The sequence below is a fragment of the Rhinatrema bivittatum genome, chromosome 3 (assembly GCF_901001135.1).
Source record: "Rhinatrema bivittatum chromosome 3, aRhiBiv1.1, whole genome shotgun sequence".
Classification (NCBI taxonomy): Eukaryota; Metazoa; Chordata; class Amphibia; order Gymnophiona; family Rhinatrematidae; genus Rhinatrema; species Rhinatrema bivittatum.
Window position 1 is genome coordinate 272,663,377 of NC_042617.1, and position 21,207 is coordinate 272,684,583.

At 42.6% G+C, this 21,207-nt stretch overlaps 1 protein-coding gene across 3 annotated transcripts in view; it reads right to left on the minus strand.

Moving 5' to 3' along the window:
* Positions 1 to 1,685: 1,685 nt before the first annotated feature.
* PRKAG1 (protein kinase AMP-activated non-catalytic subunit gamma 1) overlaps positions 1,686 to 21,207 on the minus strand; it is an 81,837-nt gene continuing 62,315 nt past the window's right edge. For all 3 annotated transcript variants that reach the window (XM_029594652.1, XM_029594649.1, XM_029594651.1), the window contains exons 7-13: positions 5,067 to 5,121; positions 4,544 to 4,670; positions 4,001 to 4,166; positions 2,800 to 2,837; positions 2,271 to 2,417; positions 2,015 to 2,108; positions 1,686 to 1,817 (exon numbers count right to left, since the gene is read on the minus strand). In XM_029594652.1, coding sequence (XP_029450512.1) covers positions 1,801 to 1,817; positions 2,015 to 2,108; positions 2,271 to 2,417; positions 2,800 to 2,837; positions 4,001 to 4,166; positions 4,544 to 4,670; positions 5,067 to 5,121 — 644 coding nt within the window. In that variant the 3' untranslated portion in view covers positions 1,686 to 1,800. The remainder of the gene's footprint in view (positions 1,818 to 2,014; positions 2,109 to 2,270; positions 2,418 to 2,799; positions 2,838 to 4,000; positions 4,167 to 4,543; positions 4,671 to 5,066; positions 5,122 to 21,207) is intronic.

The following is a 21,207-nucleotide window of genomic DNA, read 5'->3' on the forward strand; positions in this document are numbered from 1 at the left end:
ACTGCTGTCTATGGAGAGAGAAAATAGCATGCACCCCCTCCTGGGACTCCCTAGAACCCAGACCATTCCCTCCCCCAATTCCCCAGAACATAGTGCAACCTCTCCCCAGGACCTCCGGAATATCATCCTTCCCCAAATTTCTGGGGTCCCTCAATTATAAAAGTCCTTTTTGCACTGGTATATTTAAGCAGTTTCAAACTTCTGTATAGTAAAACAAGGAGTTATAGAGACCCAGCTATGAAATCTAAGAACTCTCTCAACTGTTGCGTCTCCTGGGCTCCAGAGCAGTGATGGGATGGGCAAGGTCGGTGGAGGGATGGGCCCTTGCGGATTTCTACGGGCTCAAAGGGAGTCACCTGGAAGCTCTGTAAAATAACACTGCTGGCTGAGGTTGCAGGGTCCATTGCTTTATCAGGAATGAGTTAAATTCTAAGGTTTGTGCGTCAAAAAATCCCATTTATTCAAATGTAGACGTATTCTCTTGCCTTCACAAGACTCCTAGCTTTACCATATGTGCCCCCTATGATGTTTTCGGCTGACTACAGGCTTGTGCGCTGTTGGGCCACTCCTGCACATATTAAACCCATGAGGAGTCTTCAGGGAGGAAAAGAAAAAAAAGTGTTGCCTCACAAAAGAAATTCTAATGCTTTTTCACTTTAATTACCAAATCACAATAGACAATTTGTGCAAAAGATGAAGTCATAATATGTGCGATATTATAATCTGGAGATCTCAAGAGGGCTGGAACCCCTACAGTATGATCTTTTAAATACATCATCCGATATGACATGGCACACACAGGAAAAAAAAAAAGGAAGAGAAAAAATGTATCCTGCATAACAAACACACACAACAGAATCAAGACCTCTCTGGGGATGGTATCTCTCCACCCCTCGATATAAAGAGTAAAAAATAAAACCATGGATTTCGAATATAAAAATATGCAAACTTGTAAACCAAGAAGATCAAGAGTCTGAGCTTTTCTATTTTGCTTCAAAAACCCCTCTCCCGCAGAGAGAGCAGTGCTGCAGAGGCCTTGCATTCTGCTCGTGACACGTCAGGTGCCCTCAGGCTTCAGCTCCCGAGGGAGGCGGGGAGTAATCACTGTGATGATCCCTTGGCACCTGCTGGATTCCAAGAGTTTGGACGGCGACCGCAGGGGACAGAGGAGAAGAGAGAGAAAAATAACCAAAATTCCAAGGGCTGCAGCAGCAAGACAGGAGAAGGCCGCCCCCCAGCCAGTCCACATCGTGCCGTACAGGCAGAAATACTGAGTGTGTGTCAGTAATGAACGTGCACAGAGATGGTGAGGTTCTAACACTGAGGAACGATGAAAGCAATGCTGGCACCTCACCAAGCACTGTGTGAAAATAAAGAGAGACTCGGCTATGGAACAGGCAGGGTGATCGTTCAACCTCACCCTCAACAAACAGCAGCAGAGGGAACAGAGGTATCGAGAACCTCACCATCTCCCTTCTCTCAAGGGGAGATCAGAGGAGCAGCAAATCCCTAGTTAGAGGGAAGGGCTGGTATTAAAGAAGGGTCTTCTCTCTCTCTCAAAGAGAGGCTGGTGCTGTTGGGCAGAGTCTCAGAGAAGAAGTCATCATATAGGGGGCGTTGCACTCTCTCCCTCCTCTCCTTCAAGGGGGTGGTCGGTCTTCGTCTTTAGCGTTGGGAAGGGCCTATGCTGCAGGTAGGTGCTTTTTTTTTTTTTGGCTTTGTGCTGCTTTTCCACAAGTTGGCTCTGAAGGCTCTTCAATTGCAAGTTCCCTTTGCACAGCACATCCCTGCCCTTCTCCTTCACAAGGCATTCTCCCCTGGGCAAGAAGAAAAGAAGCAAAGTCAGCAGGAGGCATTACACTGAACAAGCTAGTGGAGGTCCCAGTTGCGGGCAACCTCTCCCCAACCTAGACTCTGGCAAAAGCAGCACTTATAAACCCCCCCCCCCCCCTCCACTCATAGGTACAGTCAAACTGCTGACAACACTAAGGGGGAAGGATGGCCGTACACTTACCACCTGCAGTCAGGACCAGGGCCTGCAGAATGTCAGAGAGAGAAACTATTCCTTTCACCACATCGTTCTCATCCACCACGACCAACCGGTGTACCTGAAAGACAGAGCAAACGGAGGGAAGAAAGATCAGTAACATTCCCAGTAGCACTAAGATGCTTCTTCTCTGAAACACTACAACTACTATTACTACTACTACTACTAAGGCTGCCTCAATTGTTCTTCTGAGGGGTGAGGAAGATGGGGCCCACTGCCTCACCTCCGCTTCCACTAGGCGATTGATGATGGTCTCCAGGGTCTCATGCTTAAAGCACTTGAGCACACCCTCGAAGTATTGGGAGCGATGCTGCAGGGCCTTCGTCACTGTTACATCCAGGTTATTGTAGGTCTTCTCAGCAGCCAAGTTCTGGGTGTCAGAGTGGGAATAAAGGGGAATAAAAAAACCAAAGGAGGTAAAAAAAAAAAAAAAAAAAAAGATTAAAAGATGGCAAGAGATCAGAACGAAGACAGATAGGAAGGAAATAGGGCAAGGCAGAGCAGAGGGAGACAGTGAAGAGAGAATGAAGGCAAGAGCAGAGCCTGAGGACAAACCATCACTCAAGTCACACATCCCAAACCAATAACCAGAGGCCCCCCTCAACCACGTGGAGGGGCTGTGCCCCAAGAAAGCTCTTCACAGGCTCCAAGCTTTCTCCTCTCGGTCACTAACTCTGTCTCATAACCCCTCAACTTTCCTGTGACCATAAATTATGTTTGCTCTATTGGAAGGACTCTTCAGGGTTACTTACAATGACATCAAACTTGGAGTAGATGTCGACCACTCGACCTGAAATGAGTTAAAAAAAAATAAAATAAAATAAAAAAAAGATTGAACTGAAGACAGAGAAAGAGACCAAATGGTACAGAAGGAAGCACAACACTCAGAGGCTCAACACCATGGCAGCGGTGTATGTGCTCCTCATGAATACCTATGACCACCATTAATCAAAAACAATGAAAAGGAGGAAGTGAAGAGATACAGTCCAACAACCCCCCCCCCCCCACACACACACCCCTAAAAGTGAAATAGTCCAAATCTGACATCTTTTTGAAAAAAATTTACATTTTTTTCAAAAAGAATTTATTCTTAACTGAAAAATACAATTAAAGAATTCACTTAAATTCATTTAATTAGAAGGGAAAATCTGAAAGTGCAAATGCTATAGAAATTTATATGCCCGAATTTGAGATGGGATAGTAGTTTATGGGGTAATTATTTTAGTATTATTTGAAAGGTTAAATAAGGGGGCACTTTTAAAACTAACCACCAGCTTTTTTTTTTTTTTTTTTTTTAAATCGTAGATGGTATTTTTTACTCAGTGCACGATCAAGCTATGGAATCTGCTTGCCAGTGGATGTTATCAAGGCAGCTTAGCATAGTGAGGTTTAAAAGAACTTTGGACAAGTTCCTGGAGGAAATGTCCACAAAATGTTATTAGCCAAGTAGACCAAGGAAAGCTATTGCTGTCCCTGGAGTAATAAGAAACAGATTTACTTTTTGAAAGCTGCCAGGTACCTGTGACCCAAACTGGCCACTGCTGGAGACCAGATGCTTGACTTAGATGGACACTGGTCTACCTAGCATGGCATTTCTTATGTTCTTAATTTCTTATTAAAAAAAAGCAAAACACATAACTTCTGAAATGTTTGGTGGCAAATATGCTAATAGAAAACATTTTTGCCACCAAAAAAAAAATTCAAAGTATTTTTTTTTAAGCAGCGAGACTCAAGCATATAAATCTTTCTAGCACCTGTGCTTTGAGGTTTTCCCATTTAATTTATAGTATTTTTAACTGACTTCTTTATATGTATTTTTCAGCTACGAATACATTCGTTTTGAAAAGAAAGTAAAATATGGATATATTTCACCTAAGATTATGCCAAGCTCATGGTGCTGGTACTCTGTCTCCCAGGGACACTGCGCTTCTCTGCTTCAATCTTTTTCCTCACCTGACTCGTCTACTACAGGTAGCGCCGACACCCGCTGCTGCACGAAAATCCCCAGTGCCACATATACGGGGGTGGTGGTGCGCACTAGTGCAATGTTATTGTACGTGCCAATGTTCATCTCCTCCAAGGGCTTACATAGAAAGGCTGGTTTTGCTAAATCAGCTATCTACAAACAAGAGGTGTGGATGACAGCGAGAGAGAGAGACAATAAAAAAATAGTCAGTCTACCTAAAAACTCAATATTGATCACTGGAACTGCATGAAAACAGAGCACCTGGGAATACTACTGGTAAGAAGGCCACAGGGAGGAGGACGATATAGAAGGGGGAAGAGAGATGGAGGAAGATATGGGGATAGAGGCAGGGTGGCATGAAGCGAGAAAAAAGGTTGTGGAGACTGAAAAAAGGGAGTATTTAGGGATGAGAACAAGTGGAGTAAGAAAGGGAGGGATGGAGAGGTATATTGAGGAACATGGAAATAAGGCGATAGGGTGGGAGAGGGTGACAGGATTTTGCAGGGTAGGACCCGGGATTCTATACTCACAAAAAGCTTCAGGAACTTGAGGATACGTTTGTGCGTCAGGATGTAAAGGGTGTTCCCCGTGTCTGGGTCAATGACAGGTAAACGGTGAATTTTATTCTTGATCAGCGAGGAAACAGCATCAAATAAACTGACGGAGAGAATGGGCACAGGAGACATTGTGAGATTACGTGAGCAAGAGAGAGAGCAAATATCCATGAGTGTACATAAGCGGGACAATAAGCAATTGGAGCTTTGCTGGGGGACTGGGGAGAGATACTTGCATCTTATGCTGCTAGAGAGAGAGCAAGGGAGTTGGGCAGGATGCCAGTAACCTGTGCTCCAGATTTGTGAGAAGGCAGAAGCAGCAGAACCTAGCCATCATTTAGCACCTTCTCAGAAGATGTTGTAAATGTATTAAAAAAAAAATAAAAGCATTGTCATATGTAACTGAGGAAGAGGGAGGCCAAACAAGAGCCCAGGCTGAATCTAGGGCTGTACTTTTGAGGAAGAATGGCATGTTTGGTAAGGAACAGGCAGGACTCACCTGGCACTAGGGGAGATGCAGACCAATGGCTTAAAGGAATCTTGTAAATACACCTCTGGAAGTGAGCAAGAGAAAAATAAAACAGAAATAAAAAAGCATTCACAGATGGACTCTTGAGATGAGAAACAAGCTGTGCCCCTTAATGCCAATGGGGAGAGGGAATTTTGGCTGTCCTCTCAATTACGGTTATGCTTGTTCTTTATATCAATCTGGACACAAGGGTATTTTCTCTACTTCTACAGGATGAGCCCAATGTTGGAAACTTAAGATACTCGGAAGTGATGTCACCAGTCCCATCTGACCAGCCTCCGGCTCCGTTATTATGCCTCCCATCATTAAGAGCTTCCAGAGCTTTGATAACTGCAGTGACAATTAGAATGAGAGAAGCAAATATCATCCAATGTAATTTCACATCTAGCAGACAAACCTGCCAATGGGAGGGTTCATGCAGACTGGTATGAAGAATTAACAGCAGCCACCGTTTCCATTCTACTGTAGTCTTCCCATCAGCTTGAATCCAAGGAACATACCATTGCTGTACCTTCACACTTCCTGCCGTAGTGCAGGGAAAGGCATATTTTCAAAGCATTGCCTTTCCCTATAAGGTCACAATACTACTTTTAAATTATTTCTTTATTGATTTTTTTAATCATATTTACAAAAATAAACCTGACATTATCCAGGAAAAAAAAAAAAAGAGGAAACTATACCTCACATAGTAAATTTAAAAAAACAAACACCTCACAATATCCAAGTCCTCATCTAGGAGCCACTAAAGTAAAATAAAAATCGGATATAAACCCATCCATATCTACAATTGATCTTCAAACTGTTGTATCCAAAATGAAGGTTTCTAGGTGAAGCAAACCTACAAAAATAAACTTCTTAGCTTGATATACAATCACACATTTAACAGGGGAATGATAAATAAAATGATGCCCCTATAGATTGGACCCAGGCTTTTAACTGGAGAACTTGCTTCCTCCTCTGCTGCTCCTAGAGACATCAGGGAAACGCCCTGGATTTTTTGCCCACAGAATAGGGAATCCTTATGCTAAAAATATTGTTGGAAGAAAAGCCGCTTATCATTTCAAATGGAAATGACCAGCCCTCACAAGAGGGGTGCCATGGAATCAGACAGCTCAAATATAGTATAGCAAGCAGCTTAACCAAAGTGAGCAATGTTTCAGCTGCAAATGGATTGTAAGCACTGTTTACCTTTTGCAGCATTTTAATTTTGAAAATTGAGTCCTAAGCTGAATTAAGAAAAATAAATCTAGACATGAACCAGGACTGGTGTGGTTTCTATTGTCTGGAATTTGTACATCACAGCAACTACCACTGTCTCTCTTGTCCTGAGGACGTTTCTCCAGTGAAAGCACTTTTTACTAGCACATCATCCAGGTATGGAGAAACTGAATAACCAGTGAATATTGGCATACTTTGGCCCATTGTCAGTTCTTTAAGAAACATCTCTAAAATGGTTATTATCTTGAAAGGCAGGCCCAACAAATGCACCTTGGATGGTGCATCTGCCGTCCACTGTTTTAGCCAAACTCCTCATCACACAACAACGTCAACAGCCATGGATCTGGCAATGTTTGACATTGATTCATACGAAGAATCTACAGTTATTTTAGCCATCATATGGAGCAGAGAGATTAATGTCTTTTGTGGTATTTTCTTGCCAGATTCAGTACTTCCAGCTGATGAAGCCATCTTATCATTGCTCTGGAGAGATAAACTACAAACCACAACAGAATGCCAGACATTTTGTACCCATTCTTTAAAGTTGAAGCCATATGCTTATTGATGGCATCTTTTAGTCCTGAAATTCCCTCCTTTAGGGATAGAGTCTGTCTCTATAGGACTCTGATGAAAACCTCTCCTCCTGCAGCTGAGGTCCACACCTTGCACTCTTTAGGAAACCTCACCATGCAATGCATTATCTTTCGAGTTGCAACCTTTTTATTTGAATGACTCCATTCTGAGGAAATCAGTTCCCAATTTGTCATAGATGGGAAGGATTCTGACTTCTTTTCTCACTGCCCTCAGAAACGGGTAAAATGATTTCTATATTTGTTCATCCTTAGAAAGAGCCAAAGTCACCTCAAAGTATTTTGACAGAATTCCAATCTTTTCACTTCAAACTCTGAAAACAGGGAAGATTCGTCATCTCAATCCGATCAGATGAATTCAGGATAAGCTGGTTCCAAATGTAAATGATGGTTATAGGTTCTAGGCATTGGGAGGGTGGCATGAGGAAAGAATGAGCTAGACACTACATTAGAACAGGCCATACTGGGTCAGACCAAGGGTCCATCAAGCCCAGCATCCTGTTTCCAACAGTGGCCAATCCAGGCCATAAGAACCTGGCAAGTACCAAAAAACTAAGTCTATTCCATGTTACCGTTGCTCGTAATAGCAGTGGATATTTTCTAAGTCAACTTAATTAATAGTAGGTAATGGACTTCTCCTCCAAGAACTTATCCAATCTATTTTTAAACACAGCTATACCAACTGCACTAACCACATCCTCCGGCAACAAATTCCAGAGTTTAATTGTGCTTTGAGTGAAGAACTTTCTCCGATTAGTTTTAAATGTGCCATATGCTAACTTCATGGAGTGCCCCTTAGTCTATTATCCGAAAGACTAAATAACCGATTCACATCTACCCGTTCTAGACCTCTCATGATTTTAAACACCTCTATCATATCCTCCCCTCAGCCGTCTCTTCTCCAAGCTGAAAAGACCTAACCTCTTTAGTCTTTCCTCATACGGGAGCTGTTCCATTCCCCTTATTTTGATTGCCCTTCTCTGTACCTTCTCCATCGCAATTACCGTATTTTTCGCTCCATAAGACGCACCTGATCATAAGACGCACCTAGGATTCAGAGGGGGAAAATTTAAAAAAAAAAAAATTGTGCTAAACCGGCTCTGCGTCTGGGCGTCTTATGGAGCAAATTAGGGGAGTGCATAGTTTTTTTTTTTTCTCCCCATTTTGTTTTCGGGTCTGGGGAGGGCCATTTCGGTCCACTCCCCAGATCAGAAAATTTTTCTTTCTGTGGGAACCCCCAAAACCCCCCCCCCCATCCCAACCCTTTAAATTAACAACCTCCACCCCCCTGACCCCCCCAAGACCTGCCAAATTAATTTCCTGCAACCCCCCACCCTCCTGACCCCCCCAAGACCTGCCGAATTAATTTCCTGCAACCCCCCACCCTCCTGACCCCCCCAAGACCTGCCAAACGTCCCTGGTGGTCCAGCGGGGGTCCAGGAGTGGTCCGGGAACGATCTCCTGGGCGTGAGCCGTCGGCTGCCAGTAAACAAAATGGCGCCGACGGCCCTATGCCCTCACTATGTCACTGAGACCGACCAATAGCAGCGGTCGGTCTCAGTGACATAGTGAGGGCATAGGGCCGTCGGCGCCATTTTGTTTACTGGCAGCCGACGGCCCACGCCCAGGAGATCATTCCCGGACCCCCGCTGGACCACCAGGGACGTTTGGCAGGTCTTGGGGGGGGTCAGGAGGGTGGGGGGTTGCAGGAAATTAATTTGTCAGGTCTTGGGGGGGGGGGGGGGTTGTAGGAAATTAAGTCGGCAGGTCTTGGGGGAGTCGGGGGGGGGGGGGGTGTTTGTTAGATTTTTGTTTGTTTTTTTTTTTATATTCGCTCCATAAGACGCACATACATTTTCCCCCCACCTTTGGGGGAAAAAAAGTGCGTCTTATGGAGCGAAAAATACGGTATATCTTTTTTGAGATGCGGCAACCAAAATTGTACACAGTATTTAAGGTGGGGGTCTCACCATGGAGTGATACAGAGGCATTATGACATTTTCCGTTTTATTCCGTTTTATTCTCTTCCTAATAATTCCCAACATTGTTTGCTTTTTTGACTGCCGCAGCACACTAAACCGACGATTTCAATGTGTTATCCACTATGACACCTAGATCTCTTTCTTGAGTGGTAGCACCTAATATGGAACCTAACATTGTGTAACTATAGCATGGGTTATTTTTCCCTATATGCATCACCTTGCACTCATCCACATTAAGTTAAATCTGCCATTTTGATGCCCAATTTTCCAGTCTCACAAGGTCTTCCTGCAATTTATCACAATCTGCTTGTGATTTAACTACTCTGAACAATTTTGTATCATCTGCAAATTTGATTACCTCACTTGTCGTATTTTTTTCCAGATCATTTATAAATTTATTGAAAAGTAAGTGCCCCAATACAGATCCCTGAGGCACTCCACTGCCCACTCCCTTCCACTGAGAAAATTGTCCATTTAATCCTATTCTCTGTTTCCTGTCTTTGAGCCAGTTTGTAATCCACGTAAGCCACCTAATACCAGTTTGTAATCCATGTAAGCCACCTATACCATGACTTTTTACTTTTCCTAGAAGCCTCTCATGAGGAACTTTATCAAACGCCTTCTGAAAATCCAAGAACACTACATCTACCGGTTCCATCTTTATCCACATGTTTATTAACTCCTTCAAAAAAGTGACGCAAATTTGTGAGGCAAGACTTGCCTTGGGTAAAGCCAAGCTGACTTTGTTCCATTAAACCATGTCTTTCTATATGTTCTGTGATTTTGATGCTTAGAACACTTTCTACTATTTTTCCTGGCACTGAAGTCAAGCTAACCGTTCTGTAGTTTCTGGGATCTCCCCTGGAGCCCTTTTTAAATATTGGGGTTACATTAGCTATCCTCCAGTCTTCAGGTACATTGGATGATTTTAATGATAAGTTACAAATTTTTACTAATAGGTCTGAAATTTCATTTTTTAGTTCCTTCAGAACCCTGGTGTGTATACCATCCGGTCCAGGTGATTTACTACTCTTCAGTTTATCAATCAGGCCTACCACATCTTCTAGGTTCACCGTGATTTGGTTCAGTCCATCTGAATCATTACTCATGAAAACCTTCTCTGGAACTGGTATCTCCCCAACATACTCTTTAGTAAACACCGAAGCAAAGAAATCATTTAATCTCTCCGTGATGGCCTTATCTTCTCTAAGTGCCCCTTTAACCCCGCGATCATCTAACGGTCCAACTGACTCCCTCACAGGCTTTCTGCTTCAGATATATTTTTAAAAGTTTTTACTGTGAGTTTTTGCCTCCTCGGCCAACTTCTTTTCAAATTCTCTCTTAGCCTGTCTTATCAATGTCTTAGATTTAACTTGCCAACGCTTATGCATTATCCTATTTTCTTCTGTTGAGTCCTTCTTCCAATTTTTGAATGAAGATCTTTTGGCTAAAATAGCTTCTTTCACCTCCCCTTTTAACCATGCCAGTAACAGTTTTGCCTTCTTTCCACTTTTTTTAATGTGTGGAATACATAAGCCATTTGCCAGAAGACTAGATGTCAGTTATATGATGCATCAGAAGGTCCCATCTGCTTATTACTTGACAGAAAGGGGCTCAGAGTGACTTCATCCATCAAGCAGGTACATTCTTTTCAAACACCACAGGATTTAGGATAACTTTCTCCAGAGTCTGGATTAAGAGGGGTGCCCACCTCAGAGTCTGGAAGGACAGCAGAAAGTGTCAAAGCAGGAGTGAAGGTATTGATGCCTCTCTCCTCAACCTGAAAATAAAGTAAACTGGCCCTGGCGGCCTGTAACTTAGATAGATTTGTGAATGGTGCAGTGCCAGCTCCTGGACTGAACTTTACTCCTCTCAGCCATTTGCTAAAGGGCTGCTGCAAAAATCTTTGTGGGCTGGTAGTGGAGACTGGGCCTCTTGAGAGTCCTCTGCATTAAGAGGATGACCCGTGGAAAAGAAAACCACCTACAGCCAGAGTATCTCTCAACAACAGACTAAACACTCTGGAGCCTGTGGAACAAGAAAAAAGGATTTTGTACAAGGATTGTCCTTTTTCATATATTTTATGTATGGCTATGTGGAGCTGAAGACTTTTTGTACTTCTCTTCCAATCAATGTATTTAAATAAGTTAAAAAAACAAACCCCAAAACTGCCCCTTGCCATCAGGGTTTCTCTATAAACAGAAGGGAACCAGAAAAGGAAAAACTCCATCACCTACTAAATTGCAAACACACAGCTCCTGCTTTAACCTGCTGCTCTCAAAACAGTAGAGTCACATGTGTCTCCTGACAAAGATAAGCCCACAGAAACTGTCCAAGCAAAAAAAAAAATAAAAATCTCAACATGTGCCAACTCAATGTAGAAAAGGCAAAAATGAGCAGTCCCTGCCAGTTTGAGAAGTATGCCTGTGGACTAACACTCTGATGGTGAAGTACTTCTATATAATTTTTAGTGCATGAGCGTGGAAACCTCATAAACTAAGAGCTTTCTCCGTTTTAAGAATAACTCTAGTACTGCCCGTTTTGCAGTGTTTTAATATTTTTGCTTTGCAGTCAAACTTTGTCACTTTAGACTGTATTTTGTGTTTCAATCATTGGTTTCCACACATTCACTATATCAATATTTGTTAACAGATTTTTTTCAAAATTTTTTAACTATTTTTAGTAGAAAAAGGACACTTATCCTTGCAGAACCTGAACTGCTGCCTTGGGAACAACTCAACCAGACACGGCTCGTGTTTCGAATGCTTCGTCAGGGGTAGGTATTATATTATGTTCATTGTCTAGAATACAAAGGCAAGAAGAATTCTGCTTTAGTAAGTGTGTTAAAATGCTCTACATGATTACATATGTTCCTCGCATCATGCTGTCCTCTTTCGCTCTGCTACACGGTCTCAGCTTTACCGAACCGGGATCCGCCATATTATTACAGCAGACTTTTAAACTGTCTAACGACTTGAGAGATAGCCAATCAGTGACTGAGATGTAACAAACTACCAATAGGAATTTAGATTAAATGATTGCATTGAATGGACTTCAATAAACAATCTGGGGACTGAGAGGAGAGTGTGAAGATCCACCACTGCTCGCGATAGTTCAATTGACAGCGGAGGTCTCCGCCGCGATCACTCTGAGACACTTTCTCTAAAATAGTCCATTTGAGTTGTTCAAAAGTGTGGTGTGCTTGCATACAGTGTTTTGCAATGGGAGCTTCGATATTGCCTGTTCTCAGGCGGCTTCTATGTTCACGTAGTTGTGTTTTAATCTGCCTGCAGGCAGAGCGAAAGAGGATAGCATGATGCGAGGAACGTATGTAATCATGGAGAGCATTTTAACACACTTACTAAAGGTTTATACAACTAAAGCAGAATTCTTCTTGCCTTTGTATTCTAGACAATGAACATAATACCTACCCCTGACGAAGCATTCGAAATACGAGCCATGTCGGGTTGAGTTGTTCCCAAGGCAGCAGTTCACGTTCTGCAAGGATAAGTGTCCTTTTTCTACTAAAAATGGTTAAAAATTTTTGAAAAAAATTGTTAACAAATATTGATATAGTGAATGTGTGGAAACCGATGATTGAAACACAAAATACAGTCTAAAGTGACAAAGTTTGTCTGCAAAGCAAAAATATTTAAATACTGGAAAATGGGCAGTACGAGAGTTATTCTTAAAATGGAGAAAGCTCTCTTAGTTTATGAGGTTTCCACGCTCACACACTAAAAATTATATAGAAGTACTTCACCATCAGCTTGAATTAATGTTTTCTAGTTTATGATATTGAATAATACGTCATAATATACAGTTTATTTAGCTAGAGTGTGGACTAACACTGGCAGCACATGGGAACCATGGACAACAGAGGCACCAAAACAGTAGAGCGCTCCTCAGAAAGCCAAATCTTCTGTGTAACTGTGCCAGTCAGTACAGCTGGTGCTGGAGAACAAATGCAACAGTGGAACCCAGCAGTAAAATGTCACTCATGTGACCCTCATCCAAACCCAGTCTTATTCTTTGGACTCAACCCCCTTCATAGCAATTGCTAAGGGGAATGCAGAAAAACTGCTGCTCAGCATTACAAGACCAACAACAGACCGGAGAGGCAGAGCAGGAGACTGGTCAGGTGGGACTGGATGTTGCCACTTACTGGTTTCTTCAGTTTCCAGCACTGGTCTCACCCTGGAGAAATAGCAAAATACCCATGTCCCCAGACTGGTGATAACTGGGCCCTCCCTGGGGTTCATGACAGGGAATGTGGTAAGGGGAGCCACGAAGAGACTGTTTCAAGCTGAATCATGAGCTGCAGCAGTGCATGTGGGTGGGCAAAATCAGTGTGTGTGGAAATGCATAGCCTTGCATTTGTGTGTGTGAAAGTAATCATCTGTGGCAAGTCAGAGTGTGTGTATATAGGAACACAAAGCCTGTGGCTGAATGTCATTGGTATGTAACTGAGTGCAACAGCGCCTATTGTAAAGCATCAGCGTGTGCAAGTGTGATTAGCATATCCGAATCATAAAAACTAGCAACATGTCTGCAAATATATAAGGGCAATCAATCAATGTGCACACAATGAATGAGCGCAGTTACCACCATGTGAACCATAATCCGTGTGTGTGCACTGTGAATGCAATTTTCAGCATTTGTATGAGGAAAGGGAAACATTTAGCGTGTGCTTCATTACCCGTGGGTAATCACCAATGCCAGTTTAAGATACTGAAATCAAGGTGGCTCCATTGGCTCCTGCTGATCCTGACAGGCCCTGAGCAGGCCACTGTTCTGCTGCTAAGTCTGCCCTGCAGGAGGCTATTTAAAAAAAAAAAAAAAAAAAAAAAAAAAGAGTGCCGAAACTTTCCCCAGCTCAGCCAGGAGGAGTGCTGAAGTGCACTGAAAGGCAAGGGAGATTTTCTATTTTTCTAGGCACAAAAAGGGAGGGATGGCTGAGAGAGGCAGGAGCAGCCAGGAGAGATGGCATTTTCATTTTGTTTGCTACTAAAAGCAATCTAGTGTTGCATGGAGTCCAGGAATTTCTTAAACTAGTGCTGATAATTACCAGTGTGTGAGTGCAGCTGTGCATCATGCAATTATCAGTGTGCATAAGATTAATCGTCAACACGTGTACTGGGGAAATTCACTGAAGAGGCAGTTCTTGTGCAGCTACAGGATTTCTTGGAAGCTTATGGGGGCCTTGACCAGCTTCAGACAGGTTTGTTACAAGGAGCACAGTACTGAGACCTCTTTGCTCGACTCCCTGCAGATTAATCTAGATAGAAGAGGATCTGTTTTAGTGATATATATATTTTTAATATTTCTTTAGCGTTTGATAAATCATTCTATCATTCTAGATTGTTTAAGGGTCCTTGGGTCCAGTTCTCAGGTTGTGCAATGGTTTCAATCATCTTTATCTGACCGCTCTCTACAAGTCCCATTGTTCTTCATGGAAAGCCATTAACACAAGGGTTCTTCAGGTTTCCGCCCTCTTGCCTATTCTGTTTAATATTTTTTACAGCCTACTGGCAATTTGTTTACTTCTTTAGAGGTGGGCTATAGAATATACACTGATGATATCCAGCTTTCCTCCCTGTAAATCCTGAGGATTTGCAGGCTCCAACTGTGGTTAGAACATAAAAACATACTTGTCATACTGGCTCGGATCTGTCAAGCCCAGTATCCTTTTTCCCAACAGTGGCCAATCCAGGTCACAAGTGCCTGGCAGGATCCCACACAATAAATAGATCCCATGTTGCTAACTTTCAGGGATAAGCAATGGCTTACCCCAAATCATTCTGGTTAATAACTGTTTACGGACATTTCCTCCAGGAACTCGTCCTTGGTTTCTGTAAATCCAGCTATGCAAACTGCCTTTACCACATCCTCCAGCAATGCATTCCAGAGTTTAACTGTACACTGAGTGAAAAAATATTTTCTCAGATTTGTTTTAAATGTGCTACTAACACCTTTATTTTTTGAAAGAGTAAACAACCAATTTACATTTACCCATTCCACCTCAAGTTTTTGTAGACCTCTATCACATCTCCCCTCAGCCGTCTCTTCTCCAAGCTGAAAAATGCTAATCTCTTTAGTCTTTCCTCATAGGGGAAGCATTCCAGCCCCTTTATCATTCTGGACACACTTCTCTGTTCCTTTTCTAGTTTTGCTATATCTTTTTTGAGTTGAGGCAACCTGAAGTGCACACAGTACTCTAGGTGTGGTCACACCGTGGAGCGATACAGAGGTATGACATTTTAATTTATATTCTTTATTCCCTTCCTAATAATTCCTAACATTCTGTTTTCTTTTTTTGACTGCCGCCGCACAGTGAGCCAAGAATTTCAGCGTATTGTCCCCAATGATGCCTAACTCCCTTTATCTTCTATTATGGAACCTAACATCAAGTAACTATAGTGTGGATTATTTTTTCCTATGGGCATCACTTTGCATTTGTCCCCATTCAATTTCGTCTGCCATTTGGTTGCCCAGTCCCCCAGTCTCACAAGATCCCTCCTGCAATTTCTCATGATCTGCTTGCAGGTTCTTATGGCCTGGATTGGCCACTGTTGGAAACAGGATGCTGGGCTTGATGGACCCTTGGTCTGACCCAGTATGGCATGTTCTTATCAACTTGGAATAATTTTGTACCATCTGTAAATCTGATCAGCTCACTTATTTCCTTTTCCAAATCATTTATAAATATGTTGAAAAGCACCAGTCCCAGTACAGATCCTTGGGCATGCCACTAGCTATATTCCTCCATTGAAAGAAGTGACACTTTAGTCCTACTCTCTGCTTCCTATCTTTGAATCAGTTGTTGATTGTCTTGCAGCAAAACAGAGCTGGATGCCACGGAATAGTCTAACTTTGAATCTTAAAATGACAAGCCCTATGGGTCACTCGCTCTTCTCAGAATGGTTCTAGGTGAGTGTGTGCTGCTTCTTCATACAAAAATCGTAACTTGGGGGGGGTTATCAGAAGATTTCTAGGAAAGCTCAAGTGAGGACAGTAGCTCATATGCCTTTTTTTTTTAATATTAAAGTTGTTTAGGCAACTGAAACCTTTGCTGTCACCTCAGGACCTCACCACTGGTGATTACAGCTATTGATTTTTGTAATTCTGTTTTTTCTTTGGGCTTCTGGCTTTTCGGATTCAAATCCCACAACTCATACAAAATGCTGCTGCTTGCATCATTACAGGGAGTAGATGCGGAAATCATCTCTCTCTTGTGCTCTTGGCCTCTGCCAGTTACCCATGTTAGGGCAGATAAAATTCAAATTGGTTATTTTGGTTTTAGGGTCATTTGTGGCATCGGGCCCGATTATTTGGAGGTACAGTGTTACGTTCCAAGTAGAACATTAGGCTCGTGTGATAAAAAAAACAAAACAAAACAAAAACAGTGGTCCTTCTTTGAGGCAAGCTCATTTAGGGAAAACTCATGTTTGAGCCTTTTTGGTAGCAGGTCCAGTCTGATTTTTAGGCCTCCCCCCCCCCCCAACAGACTTTTGGACAGGCCACACCACCCCAAGTAGGTAAAATCTCATCTGACCTTGGTACCCAAACAGAGTTGGGGAGTTAAAGGTTTTATTTCGCTTTCACTTTATCTTTCTGGATTGTATGCTATCATTTTGTGAATTGTGGCCTTCTTTGTTGCTCTTATATCTGTTCGATTGTATTTCTGTTCAATCTGTTACTTGGTAGGCGCAAGCATTTTTGGACTAGTGGGTTATTAATGTTTGAAATAACAGAAATGTTAAGTAGCTGGTGTTTGAGTAATTATCAACCTGCAAGTGTATCCCCCTCTCCCCCCCCCCCTGAAATTTGATAATCTCTTGTAAATATCATGTAAATATTTGGATATGTTTCCCCTCATACTCAGTTAACCTTCCCTTTATCCTGTTGATACGTTATGATAAGTGTTCTCTGTAAAGCTTCTTGCTATTTTTAGTTATCTGTAAACTGAGATGATGGTCCCAACGTATTTTGGTATATAAAATGCTTAAAATAAATAAAAAATGTGTTTGAGCAGAATTACCACTGCGGGTATGGGTGTGAAATTAGTAAGCATGCAGGAAAACATATCGTATGCGAATGTAACCAGTTTCTGTAGTTATCGGGGGGGGGGGGGGGGGGGGGCGGGCCTCCGTTTGGGAATGTGATCATCTGCGGATGCACACGGAGTGTAAGAAACAGTGGGTGTGCACGATGTGTGCGCAATTACCAGTACAAAAACACAGAAGATGTCAGCAGGAAAGGACCCTTTGGTTCACCCAAGCTGCTCAATTTGTGTCTGCCTACTGTGCAGCCCCAGATGTCACTATCTGTGGTCCTCCTCCCTCGAAGGTTGCTGTGCGTCTAAGGCCATGCATGCTTTAATTCTGCTGCTCCTTTGGCTCCTATAATTTCTGCTGAAGTCTGGTTCAGGCCTGTTCTTGGGAAGTATGCTGACATTCTTTTTTGAGCTTTCCTCCCTTCAGCTTCATATGACCACACTTTGTCCTTGAGCTTTTCATTCTATGGAAAAATGCTTCCCTCTCTGGTACATTATTGCAGATATTTGAACGTGGGAATCGTATCTCCCCATTCCCTTCTTTCTTCTAGGGAGTACTTGTTTAGCTTCTTTCATCTTTTTTATATATCACTTGCACCATTTTGGCAATCCCGCCTTTGAATTATCTCCACTGTAACAGTGACCCTTTGTAGATGTAATCTCCGGAACTAAACACATATCTTAAGGTGAATATTACTTCCCTTGTTTTATTAGGGATACCTCTCTTTATGCACCCAAGTATGCTATTAACTTTCCCAGCTGCTCTGTCACATTGGACTGACTACCTTGAAATCATCAGAGATGACCTTTCCCAGGTCTCTCTTCTGTTTGGTGACTGCTATTTCTTCTTCTCCAATTACGGTATGTGTTTGTTTTTTTTTTATGTAGTTGCTGTACCTTTCACCATTTTTTAAATTAAAAAAAATATTTCATTTTATTTATCCCCTCTTGCATGTCTGCTCTTTTGGAAATTATCATATCATCTGCAAAGAGGCACACGTTCCCTTCTAACCCTTCCTCAATCTCATTTATGAAAACACTGAAAAGGACTGGAGCTAGCGCCGTGATCCTTGCTGGACACTAACTTGCCCGTCACCACAGTAAATACCACTGATCACCACATCTGAGTTCTTTTGTTCAACTAGTTTTTCCATTTGGTTTATAATTTTTGTTCCATCTCCCAGACTGGTTAGTTTGATTGCTAGTCTCCTGTGTGGAAAAGTGTCAAAGGCTTTATGGAAATTCACAAAGGACACCTCTGAGCACCTCCCTGTTTAACTACTCAGGTCACTTCATCAAAACAATCAAGTTTGGCAAGACTGGAAACCATGTTGCCTATGATCCTGGAACCCACTAACATCAAGGTACTGCACTATTCTGCCCTTCAGAGCAGTGCTTCTATTACTTTACCCACTACTGATGTTATGCTGACAGGTGTGTAGGCTTCCTTTTCCTCCTATTTCCCATCCTGGTGCAGCTACATTTCTTCTCCACTATCTTGGAGCCTCTCCTGTTTCAAGTGGTACCCGAACAGAGCTGTGAGGGGTACAGTTAGTACCTCCATAGCTCCTTCATATTTTGGGACATACCTCATATGGTCCTGTAGACTTACATTAAACACTACCTCCTCGGTAAATGGTAATGTTTTCACCCCCAGCCCCTGATGTCCTTGTTATTTGCCTTTGGTCTATCATATAAGAACATAAGAAATTGCCATGCTGGGTCAGACTAAGGGTCCATCAAGCCCAGCATCCTGTTTCCAACAGAGAAAAAACCAGGCCACAAGAACCTGGCAATTACCCAAACACCAAGAAGATCCCATGCTACTGATGCAATTAATAGCAGTGGCTATTCCCCAAGTAAACTTGATTAATAGCCGTTAAAGGACTTCTCCTCCATGAACTTATCCAAACCTTTTCTGAACCCAGTTACACTAACTACATCTTCTGGCAACAAATTCCAGAGCTTTATTGTGCATTGAGTGAAGAAACATTTTCTCCGATTAGTCTTAAATGTGCTACTTGCTGGAATGCCCTCTAGTCCTTCTATTATTCAAAATTGTAAATAACCGATTCACATCTACTCATTCAAGACCTCTGATGACCTTAAAGACCACTATCATATTCCCCCCCACAGCCGTCTCTTCTCCAAGCTGATCAGCCCTAACCTCTTCAGCCTTTCCTCATAGGGGAGCTGTTCCATCCCCTTTATCATTTTGGTTGCCCTTCTCTATACCTTCTCTATCGCAACTATATCTTTTTTGACATGTGGCGACCAGAATTGTACACAGTATTCAAGGTGCGGTCTTCACCATGGAGCGATACAAAGGCATTATGACATTTTCCGTTTTATTAACCATTCCCTTCCTAATAATTCCTAACATTCTGTTTGCTTTTTTATCTGTTGCAGCACAATTTCAATGTGTTATCCACTACGATGCCTAGATCTTTTTCCTGGGTGGTAGCTCCTAATATGGAACCTAACATTGTGTAACTACAGCAAGGGTTATTTTTCCCTATATGCATCACCTTGCACTTGTCCACATTAAATTTCATCTCCCATTTGGATGCCCAATCTTCCAGTCTTGCAAGGTCCTCTTGTAATGTATCACCCTCTCCTTTCAGTATGAATAAAGAGCAAAAATATTTAAGGACTCTGCTCTTTTGATCCTTCTCTTTACTTTTCCAATCCTCTCCTTTAGTTCTAACTATTCCCCTTTGGGTGTTCCTCTTTTCACTTATACAGCTTAAAAAAAAAAAAAGAAGTTTATCCACTGCTTTTACTGATTGGACAATACACTTTGTGGCAGAACAGGGGTCCTGCATGCTTTATGATTTGTCTTGTGACTGTTTTCCCCAGTGAGCTCATTTCCTCAGAGTTGGCTTACAGATGATGTTTGACCTCTACACTAATTCAGACAAAGGCTGGCATGCAGGCTTGACTCAGAATGAGGCTTGGATAGCAGACATATCCCAGCATCTATAAGAAAACAACTGTAAGATGAACATCCTGCAATGCCATTGGCCAGAAAACAATTGGGTCAGTGAGCTAATGCTATTATCGTATGGCTTGATTGTCTGAGACAGAGAACTAGCCCTGGAGGTGCTAGAACTCTTTAGTCTTGGTTGGGAGTTCAGTGAGAACAAATCTCTGTGCTGAGATCCTGCTCCAACTCTAGGAAATGGGCTGTCTACCAAAGCGCTCCAGAAACTCATAAGTTAAATAACAATGATTAAACAGTAAAAGTTATCTGTTGCTGGCTGCAAAATTTCATCTCTTTTCATTTGCTGTTCCTCATTTTTGCTAATAAACTCATTAGCATTCCCTGTCCTGGATTGATGAACCTATTTTCTGTATTTGGTCTCTGGATGCATTTCTAGGAACTGTGTGATCCATGGGTGCATGGGGTCCCAGAATCCCTAGAAACCACCAAGGGAAAGCCTGTGGGCAGAAACTTGCCTATAGGCAAGCAGGAACCCAGTTAGTGGGTGGGAGGCTGCCAGTGAAGGAGGGCCTGGACGGTATGGATGTGCAGAGAAAAAATTTGTTTTGGTTTTATGGTTTGTTTTTGGGAGGTTTTTCCCCATGAATTTTGGTTCGTGGATTGTTTGATTTGTTTCATTTGTGTGAAAAAAAAAGAATCAAGAAATGAAAAAAAACCAAACAAACCCCAAAATGTTCAAAAAACAAAAATCGAGCCCTCCCTCCTGGAAAAATGCCAGGGCCAGGATCCTCCCGGCTCCTACTACTTACCCAGTCTAGTGGGGATCCGCCATCTTGGACTAGGCCGAAGCCTCGGACTTGCATATGCCATGGCAGATCACAATTGCCATACATCAAAATTATGCCGTCCTATGGGACAAATGCGCTGGAATACATTAACTCTGGCACGACCCCAGCGGACAGTCATTTGGCTTGCAGGGCGAAGAAAGAAGAGGAGCTCCAAGGCCTGGGCCCGACACTGGGCCAAGGTCCCGGCATTGTGATCCGGCTTCCAGGCTGGGTTGCGGCTTCGGGCCTGGATCCAGGCCTAGACCCCGGCATTGGGACGGGGCCTTCATTGACCCGATGGATCAGGTAAGATTTTGTTTTATTATTGGAGAAATTACTTACCTGATAATTTCGTTTTCCTTAGTGTAGACAGATGGACTCAGTACCAATGGGTATAATGTGCTCCTGATAGCAGTTGGAGACGGATCAGATTTCAATCTGATGTCAGTCCTAGTACATATACCCCTGCAGGAAGTACAGCTCTTCAGTATTCT